The sequence below is a fragment of the Adiantum capillus-veneris genome, chromosome 13 (assembly GCF_014529385.1).
Source record: "Adiantum capillus-veneris isolate H3 chromosome 13, ASM1452938v2, whole genome shotgun sequence".
In the NCBI taxonomy this organism is placed as follows: domain Eukaryota; kingdom Viridiplantae; phylum Streptophyta; class Polypodiopsida; order Polypodiales; family Pteridaceae; genus Adiantum; species Adiantum capillus-veneris.
Genome location: NC_140943.1, coordinates 55,154,337 through 55,167,443, shown reverse-complemented (window position 1 = coordinate 55,167,443; position 13,107 = coordinate 55,154,337). Strand labels below are relative to the sequence as shown.

General features: G+C 44.0%; 1 protein-coding gene across 1 annotated transcript; it reads right to left on the bottom strand.

Moving 5' to 3' along the window:
* Positions 1 to 3,281: 3,281 nt before the first annotated feature.
* LOC147444031 (uncharacterized) lies at positions 3,282 to 4,069 on the bottom strand. Its single transcript, XM_086527770.1, has one exon. The coding sequence runs from the start codon at positions 3,999 to 4,001 to the stop codon at positions 3,282 to 3,284; it is 720 nt and encodes a 239-aa protein (XP_086383896.1). The 5' UTR covers positions 4,002 to 4,069.
* Between the last annotated feature and the right edge of the window lie 9,038 nt (positions 4,070 to 13,107).

Sequence of the window (13,107 nt, the reverse complement as noted above, 5' to 3'; positions counted from 1 at the left end):
TGACATTGAGGCGCACATCAACAACAACAGGGAACAACCAGGTAACGTGTCAAATCTCACAAGCTATCCTTAGCTACCCTTAGAGACTATATAGAAGCATCCAATATGTTTTGTAGCTTTGTTAATAGTTTGTGTTGCTTTGAGAGTGACGGGTGATATGATGTGATAATTTGAAACCGGAGGTAATTTGTTTTGTTTTTTTGTTGAAAATGTCGTGACTAGCTAAACGTGTGGGTTAAAAAATCAAAATGTTGACGTCGAGGCGGGCATCAGCAACAAGGAACAAGCAGGTAGCATTGAATACATGCAAGACTCCGTCCCCGGAGCAACGCCCATAAAAGGAGACGAACTCATCAAGTACCTCATCACGTCATTAGCTCTCCGGCCTTTTACGCATTTCCATAATTCTTCACCCATGCCAGCCCACAACCCTGATCGCGCCTCTGCATCACGCCGTTCTTGGTATGAGAAAGTTGACACTCATTTGGTCAAACGAGGCTTTTGTAACAGTCCAACAGAACGCACATTGTATGTCAAGGGTGAGGGCGATGTACTTCTCATTGTTGTTCTTTATGTGGATGATTTGCTGATCACTGGTCCCAGTGAGGCACATATTGTTGAATTTAAGGCTGATTTGAATGCTACTTTCAAGATGAAAGATTTGGGGTTGTTGCATCATTACTTGGGCATATAGTTTAAGCAGTGTGATGGTGGTATTGCCTTGTGTCAAAAAAGTTACATAGAGACATTGCTATGTAAGTTTGGACTTGAGGATTGCAAACCTATGGCCACTCTCATGGAAATAGGTTTGAAATTGAGTCTACATGATGTTGGTGATCTTGCAGATGTCACTCTTTACCAAATTGTTGTTGGATGCCTCATTTATGTATGCAACACAAGGCCAAATATTCAGTTTGCAGTCTCACAGGTCAACAAATATATGCATAAAGCATTGGCAAGCTTTTAAGAGGATTTTCTACTACTTGAGTGGCACTTTAATCTTGGCTAGTTTTATCCCAAGGGGGGATCACTGTCGCTAGAATTACATGCTTTTTCGGACTCAGATTGGGCTGGTTGTTTTAACACGCGAGTGTCCACAAGTGGTTTTTGTTTCATGCTTGGCTGTTCATGTATATCATGGTTGAGTCGGAAGCAACCTACTATGGCCACTTTTAGTTGTGAGGCTGAGTACACGGTAGTCTTCACAGTTACGGTTGAGTGTGTATGGTTCATACACCTTATTGCTGATTTGGGTGTTGGACATGACACTGCCAAAACTATCTACACTGACAGCCAGAGCGCATTGGCAGTTGCGAGGAACCCAGTTTTTCATGCTCGCACAACTTAGCACATTGAGGTGCATTACCACTACATCAGGGAGAGGCTCTCAGCAGGAGAGATCAGCTTGGCTTATGTGCCAACACAAAGCACAACCTTGCAGATCTTTTCAAAAAGGCATTGTCTCGTGAGAAGTTCGAAGCTTTCCCCAAAGCTTTGGGCTTACTCCCCTTTGTGGACTGATCATGTCCTCAGGGCATGCCACTTCCCTTTGCTCATGTGCCAGCTCTCGTTCACCACATCACTCCAAGGGGGATTGGTTACCATATACATGTGGTAGTGATGTGTGTGAACACACTTAGGACCGCCAGAGCATTTTTTCCTTCTTTAGGACGTTTTTTCCCCCGTGCATTGTATATACGCCCATTAATTCTAGGGATATCTATCTTTCCATTACACAGTGTTGTGTTTTGTTGCACCCCTGTTTTCAACAGTGTCAGACACTGCCACAAAACAACCCTAACTTCCTATTCTGCTATTGGGAGATATTGTAGCCACCACCAAACAAGAATCTAAGCTCTAACCCCTTGAAGAGTACATGAATGCGGTGTGTGTGCAGAGAGAGAGAGACCATAGGGTTATATATGCTACTTCAAGAGTACAAGGGTGTTGTATTGGGGAATATGATGTAGCTTGGTTATGTATGCTACCTCAAGAATTGGGTATGCAGGTCGAGAGACTAGCTGTCATTCTAGCACAGAATCAAGTGTTCCCTACATGGGTGAAGCACCTACCACTTTATTAGAGATAGGGTTCGTCATTGACCTTAGGTACATGACTACGGATGTCTTTATAATTAAGACCCTTGGAGAAGAGAAGTTGAAACATGCTTTTGAGTGATGCACATGTAGTAGAAGAGATGGTGTTTGGCTTCGAAGAGAGTGTTGAGACATCAAGGTCACCACATAGTTTGCCCTGATAAATGTTGCACTACATTTATTATTGATATGACGTAAGCAAGCACGAGAATTTTTGGTAGTGATACTACTCATTGAGATGACCCGAATGCTAATAATGATGGCCCTTATATTGCCATGTTACTCAATAGCACCTCTCTCCTTCTCTATCTCTTTATGGGGCTTGCCCCTTCTAAATGTATCAACTTGATTAGTGGACGAAAGCCATGGGATATTTTTTTGGCGTTGAAACTCAGTAGCACCTCTCTCCTTCTCTATCTCTCTATGGGGCTTGCCCCTTCTAAATGTATCAACTTGATTAGTGGACGAAATCCATGGGATAACTATTTGACGTTGTCAATCTTGTCGCGGCGGTGTTGTGCAAGTCAAGTGATGCTTGGATTTGAATCCCCCATTCGCAAAATGAAAGATGCAACTACCATGCACCAGGCCTAGCTTCACTACAGTAGTTGCCTCTGACACCACTTGGCCCGCACGTCGTCTGAGAGAAGGAAACCTTGGGGACTAGAAGCAGCCCATACAATTTATAGCCAAAACAATGCCAAGCTATCCTTTAGTCAGAGACTATTTGGTTGTGAGTCGCGACATTTGGAGCGCTTTTTGGGTGTTGTCGTGTCACATGTAAAGATGATAATTTGAAACCGATGAAAAGGTCATCCTGATCATCTAAACGCAATTTACGTGGTTAAAAAATTAAAATGTTGACGAAGTCGAGGCGCACATCAACAACAAGGAACAAGCAGGTAACGTGCCAAATCTCACAGGCTATCCTTAGGTACCCTTCGAGGCTAAACGCGTGGGTTAATGTTGACGTCGAGTACATACAGGACTCGGTCCCCGGAGCAGCGCCCATAAAAGAAGACGAGCTCATCAAGTGCCTCATCACGTCATTAGCTCTCCGGCCTCATACGCATTTCCATTATTCTCACCCCTGATCGCGCCTCTGCATCACCGCAGCTACTCCTTTTAACAATATAAATGTCGCCCAAGCAGCTTGTGGCTGCCCTGCAGCTAGCGCTGCTGCTGCTAGGGTTGGCCGCACCCCTGCCTCCAACTGTTCGCGCTGCCGACGAGGACCCCTTGCAAGACTTCTGCGTGGCCCTCAGCCCCGACGAGCTGCAGAAGCTCCAGCTCACCCTCAACATCAACGGCCTGCCCTGCAAGCCTGCCGCTGCCGTGCAATCCTCTGACTTCGCCTCCCACCTGCTCCGCAACGCCACCAACTTCACCGGAAACCTCGGCTCCGCTGTCAACGTCGTCACCGCCGCCAACTTCGGCGCCCTCAACACGCAAGGCCTTTCCATTGCCCGCATCGACTACAAGCCCCGCGGCATCAACCCGCCGCACGTACACCCCCGTGCTACCGAAGTCCTCTACCTCGCCCAAGGCACGCTGCTCGTGGGCTTCGTCTCCACCTCCACCCAACCAACCGCCAACCAGTTCTTTTACCAAACCATCTATGCCGGTGATCTCTTCGTATTTCCCCGTGGCCTCGTCCACTTCCAATTCAACCCAGAAAAATCCAAGCCTGCCCTTGCCATCGCAGCCCTCAATAGCCAAAACCCTGGTGCCTCCCAACTTGCCGTTGCCCTCTTCGCTTCCAATCCGCCTCTCCCCGAGGAGGTGCTCGAGACCACTCTTGGCATTGATGATGATGAAGTGCGCCGCCTCATCGCCAGCGTCCAAAACACCCTCAACTAGGACACTCGGCCAACTGCAACAACTGCATACTATCTCAAAATACATATTGTAGCTTGGTGTATCGGCACACCCCCCAAATGATTGTTAGGAATAAAAAGGCTCAACACAGTCAACCTCCCGACATAATATGATAGTCAACTAACATTGAACACTTGTAATCTAGTGTTTGTAGTCCCATGCGTCCTAACAAATTCAAGGGGATTAATCTAGTGTTTGTAGTCCCATGCGTCCTAACAAATTTAAGGTATCCCCTTTAAAGGTACAATGAAATTATAAATAAAGGACTACTTATTCTATTCTAATTCTATAATATCGTCTTCTCTTCTGGATACTCATCCTTTAAAATTTGTACATTAGGTCATGCTTTTATCACGGCTATGAACAAATGTTTTGCTTTACTCTTCGGGACAACATGAGAATGAGTTGAAGGGCTGTAAGTACTTATGACATGGGTGCAAAGGGTCTTGGCAAAATATTGGGGGTGCTGCAACAACAATTCATAACCTAAATGATTATTATAGTACATAATGGAGAGATGCATTACCTGGTTTGGCTATAAATTGTATGGGCTGCTTCACTACACTAGTTGCCTCTGACACCACTTGGCCCGCGATTCGTCCGAGAGAAGGAAACCTTGGGGACTAGAAGCAGCCCATACAATTTATAGCCAAATCAGTGCCAAGCTATCCTTTAGTTAGGGACTATTTAAGAGCACTAATTTGTGCTGTGACTCGCGACATTTGGAGTGCTTTTTGGGTGCTGTCGTGTCACGTGTAAGGATGTTAATTTGAAACCGGTGAAAAGGGTCGTCTCTGACTAGCTAAACACGGTTTACGTGGTTAAAAAATCAAAATGTTGACGACGTCGAGGCGCACATCAACAACAAGGAACAAGCACGTAACGTGTCAAAGCTCACAAGCTATCCTTAGGTACCCTTCAAGAGTGTATAATAGAAGCATCCGAGACATTTTGTAGCTTTGTTACTAGTTTGTGTTTCTCTGAGAGTGACGGGTGTTGAACCGGAAATTATTTGTTTTGTTGAAAATGTCATGACCAGCTCACCCTTAACATCAACGGCCTGCCCTGCAAGCCTGCCGCTGCCATGCAATCCTTTGACATCGCCCTGCACTTGCTCCGCAACGCCACCAACTTCACCAAAAAACTCGGCTCCGCTGTCAACCTGGTCACCGTCGCCCACTTCGATGCCCTCAACACGCATTGACTACAAGCCCTGCGACATCAACTTGCCGCACTTGCACCCCGGAGCTACCGAAGTCCTCTTCCTCGCCCAAGGCAGACTACGCGTGGGTTCGTCTCCACCTCCACCCAACCAACTGCCAACCAGTTCTTCTACCAAACCATCTATGTCGGTGATCTCTTCGTATTTCCCCATGGCCTTGTCCACTTCCAATTTAATCCACACAAATCCAAGCATGACCTTGCCATCGCCGCCCTCAATAGAAAAAACCCTGGTGCCTCCCAACTTGCTGTTGCCATCTTCGCATCCAATCCGCCTCTCCCCGGGGAGGTGCTCGAGACCACTCTTGGAATTAACGATGATGAAGTGCGCCGCCTCATCGCCAGCGTCCAAAACACCCTCAACTAGGACACTTGGCCCGCTCCATGCTATCTCATTGTACATGCAGCTTAGTGCGTCGGCAAACACCCCCCCCCCCCCCCCCCCCCCCCCCCAAAAAAAAAAAAGTTCTTAGGAATAGAAAGGCCCATACAATCAACCTCCCGACACAATATGACAGTCAACCAACATTGAATTGCTTGTAGTGCCAATGTCACTTGTCGTCCAGTGTTTGTAGTCCCATGCATCCTAACAGTTTTAAGGCATCCTCCGAAAAGGTACAATGAAATACATAAAGGACTAATTATTCTATTCTAATTCTATAATATCGTCTTCCCTTCTCGGTACTCATCCTTTGAAAATTGTATATTATTTGCAAAATTTTATCGCGGCCAACAACAAATGTTGTGCTTTACTTGTCAGTACATCACGAGCACGAGTTGACGGGATGTAAGCACTTATGAAATGGGTGCAAAGGGTATTGGCAAAACACAGGGGGTGCTACAATGAGGCCTCCATCTAGCCATGACCTTTGGTATGGTGCTTTTGTAATGGAATTGGCCTATTTAACTTGAGAGTAGCGGAAATTAATGAGAGTACTTTTGAGAAATGACTTTGTGAGCATAGCGAGTGAACATAATTGAAGATAGCAACATAATCATAGCAATTAGTTAACTTGGCATGAACAATACTTTTGCAAGAGAGAGAATTTAGAGAACATGACAACAGTCGAGGACAGGATTTATGTGGAGCCGGTCCACCCTCCAATAGGCATTTGTATTATGATTTCTCCCATTAAGAGAGACTTGTTACAATACAATCTTTGTGTTCCTTGTGACCTAGGTGATGCAATGGAGATGGAAAGCTTTTAACTGTCCCAAGCCTCAGTCCCAAGACCTCAAACACCTTCGAAGGTGGAGAGTGCTAGCAAGGAATGAGGATAGGGAAGAGGAAGAAGAAATATTTCATAGGAGAAAGAATTAGTTCCTCACTTATCATAACTCTTGTTGCTAGCATACATAATAGCATAGTAATGAAGAAGAAGGAGATGGCAAGCTTAAGCATTGAAGCATGGCTCTTGGTTGGATTTCACTCCATATCCAAGAGTGTTGGTGTAGGCTCTCAACCTCTACTTGCTTGGAGAAGGAGAGGGAGCTCTTGCACTTTGCATAGCACACAATAAGAGTGTTTGTGAGTGTGTATGGGTGAGTATACCCCCTAAGCAACCCCCTAGCTTGCTTGGGTCGACCCCCCCTTGTAGCTCATGCTTGAAGCTCATTGGACCCCTCCAGGCCTAGCCAATCATAAGTAGGAGGCATTACAAGCAGCAAGGGTAGCCTTGAGACAAGTGTCCCCCTTTCCCCTTTGAGAGAGAGGGCTAGATAAATGGTAAATCAATTAATTAAATCTCCTAAATTATTATTGGACCCCTTGGGTGGCCAACCAATAGGCTTCAGGCACACCATGAGGGCAACATATTGAGGAGGAACTTGACAAGTGTCCCTTTTGCTTTCTTTGTACCATGCATGCCTTGTGTGAGTGTGCGGGTGTTCTCTCTCATTCCCCCTCATGTAGGGCTCACCCCCTCCTTCTAGGGATTGAATATTTGACTTTTTGACACCTCAAGCCCCTCATGCATAGGCCCAGTTCCCACCACAAGCTTGGCTCTTAAGCACTTTAAGCTTGGGCTGTGTTCTCACCTCAAGTGCAACCCTAGTATCTCAAGCATGTCAAGCACCTCAAGCACCTCAATCATTAAGAACCTCAATCATCAAGCACCTCAGGAACCTTAGTCATCAAGCATGAAAAGCAGGAGAAGCACCTCGAGCTGGGTTGGGTTCCCGCGGCTCAAGCTCAGCCCTAGCTTACCTAAGGTCAAAGGACTTTTACACACATTATTGGAGGTCTTCAATGAAGCTAACCCTAAGGTCTTATGCTCCATTTGTTAACCTTGCTCTTTGATAGACTATCTCCCATTTGGGCCCCTTTACCATTGGCCCCGTGTTGAGATAGATCTATAAACACATGTCTATATCTTAACACTTGTTCCCATTTATTCTCCCACATTAAGTGATCAATTTAATATGAGAAAATCATTTGGGTTGGTTAGATATTAGATATTACATTTTATGACATTATCTCTCTCTTGAAATCATAGTCGTCCTCGACTATGAGGTAGACGAGATAAAGCCTTAGTCATTAGTCAATTTTACTTAGCGGGTAGAGGATCCCTTTTAACCCTACGACATCTTTCCAAGATGGATGACTAATCCATTTGGTGATTGGGAGACATAGCTGCCGCAAGCATGTCTGCTCTTTAGTCCATTTCATTCTCCCAAAGTAGAGTGACAAATTCTACTTGGTGTTTGAGAGACGTCGTCATCACAAACATGATTCTAAGCATGCATACTAGTTAAATTTGTGCACAATTAAAAAGAGGACTAGTCTTATAAGACAAAAACATGAGTCATTTAAAAGAAATTTGTACATTTACTTACTCTAATGTAGCATTGTAAGCATTGACAAGGCTCGTACTATCCTTAAGATGTATTCCTTGTATCCATCTAGCATCTTCAAAAGGATAATTTTTGAACTTAATAAGATACCGTCGGATAATCTTACCATGTTGTAGTACCTTGTCTTCATGCCGAAGGATAGCTTCAGATTGTAGCACCTCTTCTTGGTCTTCAACATCGGGAGGGTCTTCAGTAATTGGTTCAGTTGGTGGCTCTCCTTTGTAGGGCTTAAGTAGGCTTACATGAAAGGCATTGTGTATGAGCCAATGGTTGGGCAACTTGAGTTGATAAGCCGTCTCATTGATGGGCTTCAAGATTTGGAAAGGACCATAGTATCTTTTTGTTAGTTTAGCATAATACTTTTAATGGCCCGTAGGATTTTTTCCCGTCGTTTTTCTTAATCGAGCCTTAGGAAACTTAAGTAAGACCCAATCATTTTCTTTGAACATTAAGGCTCTTCTGTGCTTATCAGCAACATCTTTTTGCCTTTGTTGAGAGATGGATATAGCATCCTCAATCTTTTGAAAAGATTCTTGTAGGTCACGGCTATACTCATCGGCGAAGATCTTCCCATGTACTTTGAGTAGCAAGGGACTTTTAGGTCTTCCCTCAATGATCTCAAAAGGTGCTTTTCCCGTAGAAGTATGTACAGTATTATTGTAGGCATACTCTACAAGAGGTAAGTACTTTTCCCATTGTGAGTGTTGATCTACTTCGGTAACATAAGTCTTGAGTAGATCGAGTATCGTAAGATTGGCTATCTCACTTTGGCCATCCGTTTGTGGGTGATAGGCTGAAGAGAAATTCAATCTTGTTCCTAGATTTTCAAAGAGACCTTTCTAGAAATTATTGGTCATTCTAGGATCTCTATCTGACACGATGGATGTGGGTAATCCATGGTGCTTGAAAATATGAGATATGAAGAGAGTTGCCATTTGATGTGCCTTAATAGTCTTTTTGACAGGAATAAAATGTGGTTGCTTGCTAAACCTGTTGACTATTGTCCATATTCCTGTATTCCCATGGATAGATGAAATCCATGGATATACTCTCCCATGGTGAATTTGGGATAGGCAATGGCTGGAGTAATCTAGGTTGCTTCCCTCTATCATACTTGGTCTTTTGGCATACGACACATTTTGAAACATACTCTTGTATGTCCACTTTCATGGTAGGCCAATAGAAGTACGTCTCTACTCCTCGGAGAGTAGGTTGAATACCTCTATGCCCCGCATATGGAGGAGCATGGGACTCATACATAACTTTCTCACGAAGGGAATGGGTAACACATAGCCTATTTCCATGGAGAAGATAACCATCTTGCAAGGTGAATGATTCCTCTTTCTTCCCCAAAGCAAGGGCTGACATTATGTCTCTAAAGTCAGGGTCATTAGCATACTCATGTATCATAGAGGATAGATAATTGTGAGTAGCTATAGACACCGCATTAACTTTGGGTCTTCGTGAAAGTGCATCGGCCACTTGATTGTGCTTACCAGCTATGCGAGCAATATGGAAATTAAATTGCGAAAGAAAATTTTCCCACCTCATTTGTTTGTTGGAAAGCTTGGTTTGTCGAGAAGCTTGGTTTGAGTCATGAAATACTTGAGACTTTGGTGGTCGGTTCGTAGGATAAATGGAGTCCCCAATAGGTAGTGCTTTCATGTGTCTAGGGCATGTAGAACAGCTAAAAGCTCTTTCTCATAAATGCCCAAGTCTCGTTCATCAGTATTGAGCCTTCGGTACTCATATGCTATGCCATGCCCTTCTTGAAGCAAAACTGCTCCAAGGCAATCACCACAAGCATCACATTGGACCTCAAATGGCTTTGAGAGATCCGAAAGCACGAGGATTGGTTGGGAAGTAAGCTTCTCTTTGAGCTTATCAAAAGCATTTTGCTCCTTAGCAGTCCTTAACGTGCTTCTTAGTTAAGTCATGTAGTGGTCCTGCTACTTGAGAGAATTTTGCTATGAAGCATCTATAGTATGCGCACATACCAATAAATCTTCTTAGCTCATGTAGATTTCTTGGGTTAGGCCATGATTTTATTACCTCTAACTTTGATGGATCCATACGGATACCATCGTGAGAGATAATATGACCTAGGTATTGAATCTCTTGAAGGAAGAATTCGCTTTTCTTTTGGTTGAGAAAAAGCTTGTTCTCCCTCAATGCTTGAAAAATCACTTGGAGATGTTGCTTATGTTCCTCCAAAGACTTGGAGTGGATGATGATATCATCAAAGAACACTCCAGTGAATTTGCGGTATGGTCTAAAAATTTTCTCCATCAGACGATTGAACGTAGCTCGTGCGTTAGTCAAGCCAAAAGGCATGACTAGATATTCATAAAGACCAAACGTTGTGCGAAACGCGGTCTTTAAGATATCTTCATCCACTATCCTTATTTGATGATAGCCACTCTTAAGGTCAATCCTACTGAAGTAGGTAGAGCCTTGTAGCTTATCGAACAGATCTTCTACCCGAGCCACGGGAAATCCGTTTTTGATAGTGATATGGTTTTTGATAGTGATATGGTTTTTGATAGTGATATGGTTTAGTGCTCGATAGTCCACACACATACGGTATGTACCATCTTTCTTTTGCATTAAAAGGACTGGAGAACAAAAGGGAGAGGAACTAGGCCTCACCATTCCTTTGTTTACCAATTCCTGTACTTGCCTCATGATCTCCTCTTGTTGAGCTTGTGAGACTCTATAAGGAGGTTTGTTAGGCGGTGAGCTTCCTGGAAGGAGCTCAATGTGATGGTCATCATCCCCTCGTGTTGGAGGTAAGTCCATGGGGATATCATCGATGAACACATCTTGGAATCCTTTTAGAAAATTAGACAAGTCTAAATCTTCTTGATTCCTACCATTTACATTTGATGAAACATTAGTATCTTTTAGAGACTCTTTGACAAAAATCATGTACGCAGAAACTGAGCTCTTCATTGACTTATCAAAAAGCAAGAGGATTTACAAGTGGAATAGTGCGACCACGCTCACTAGCATCTATATACATGTTCTTTCCCCTGTAGGTGAAGTAGATTCTCCTTCCAGGGAACTTCATGTTGGCAGCCATGCGATCAAACCATGGTGCCCCTAGGATAGCATCCTCATGTTGGAGAGGAGAGATGAATAAATATTCTTTGTCGACATAGCTTTGGACATGAAGCCTCAACTTCCCAATCAAGGGAGTAACGGAGCCTTGCTGTCCCTTGAAAGTTGCGTTAGCCATTATTATATCTCCCATCTCAAAAGCTTGAATGCCCAACTTGGCGGCCAACTCCATTGATATGAAGCTCAGAGTAGAGCCAGGGTCAAACAAGATGAAGGAATCATGCTCTCTTATCTTTCCCCAAGCATAGGAAAGTGATGATCCTTTGCAATGAGCATCCTCTTTTGGAGCTTCGATGGTGGAATCCCTAGGAAACTCATTGCGAGTATTCTTCTTGGGGCAAGAACGATAGCCATGTCCTTGCTCCCCACACTTGAAACACTTATGGTCCTTGCGAAAAGCTTCAAGCTCTTCAGGAGAGAGTTTGTTTTTACCTTTGTAAACTCCCTTCTCCTTGGACCGATTGTTGTTGTTGGAAGTGACTTGGGAAATATTTTGAACATTGGTTTTCCTCTTTTCATCATTTTTGTCTTTGTTTTCCATGTGCTTGACATTACGTCTAGCCCCTTGATGGAAATTGATGCGTGAAGCAACCATGGTGTGATGGATTACTTCGCTAATAGTACCAGGCCGTTGAGAGTTGATGTATTCGGCCATCTCTTCAGGTAATCCCGCACAAAATTGTTGCCTTTGCTCGGTAAAGTCTATCTTTTGAAAGACAGTAGCCTTGAGATGTAAATCCCAAAACTTGTCTACGTACTTGTGGATAGACTCATGAGAGAGAAGCTTCAAGCTGCGCCATTCAGTAAACACTTTGTCTTTTTCATCGCTTTGAAGGAATTGCTTCATGATGGAAACTCGTAGAGTTTCCATGTCTTTGGGGCTTCACCATTGCCACGAAGGATAGCCCACCATTGACGAGCTGATTTTTGGAAGTGCATAGCTACATGGTGTAGCTTGGAGGACTCTGTGAAGCCCTCGTCTCCAAAGGCCACATCAAATTGTTGGATGAAGGCCAACACTTTTTCAGTAGCACCAAAGGTGCCATCATAGGTGAGAAAAGAGATACTCTTTCCTCCCTCCTTGAACTTCTTTAGCTTTTGTTACCTTCTCCATCCAGGAAATGATTTGCGATGTCTTCCCCTCTTGTATTCTCTAGGAGAATAGCCATAACATTCGTTGGAAGAGGAGGAAGGTGAAGAAGAAGGAGAAGAGGGTGACCTCTTCCTAGCCCTTTTCTTCCTTTGTTTCCTCTCTTGCCTTTCAGAGTGATGAGGAGAAGGACTATGTGTTGATCTTTTCCTCTTGGGAGGAGTGTGCGATCGTCTAGACCACCGTCTTTGTGGAGCCACATCTTCAAAGGAACTTAAACTTTCATTGCTTTCTTGCTCTTTGGATTCCTCCTCTCTAATGGGAGAGAGTCTTCTTTTGGGGGTCTCTTCAAGAGGCCTCCTAAGCTCTCTCTCCTCTTGGAGAGGAAGGGAAATTCCATAAGCACGAAGTTGTTGAGTAACTTCGGCTTGCAAAGCAGGGTTGCCCATAGCTTGCTGCAACCTGGTGACGAGATAGTTCACAAACATGGGAGCATCATCATTAGCCCCTTCATGTGCAAAATTAAAGCTATCAATGTTCATTCTACTCTCTTGATTATTGTCAGCCATGTTAACAAAATTTATGTATGTACTTAGTGTATGCTTTGGAAATTCAAAACCTTAGTTGCCACTCTTCTTAGCCTTTGAAAATCGGCTCTTAAGTATCTACACCCCCGACTCGAAGTGCTTAATTATAGAGAGTAGAGGAGTAGGTCTAACATAGCAGAGTTTCCGAGGGCTAGCTCCTTTCGAACTTCTTATGGCTCAATAATGGTAAAGCCGTAGGCAAGTCTAAAAAGACTCCATTATTAAGTCGAAAGCTCCCGAGGTGTGCACCATCCCCCACATA

Coding starts and splice junctions, on each gene's coding strand:
- LOC147444031 (XM_086527770.1), bottom strand. CDS start 4,001: ATGTATTTTGAGATAGTATGCAGTTGTTGCAGTTGGCCGAGTGTCCTA.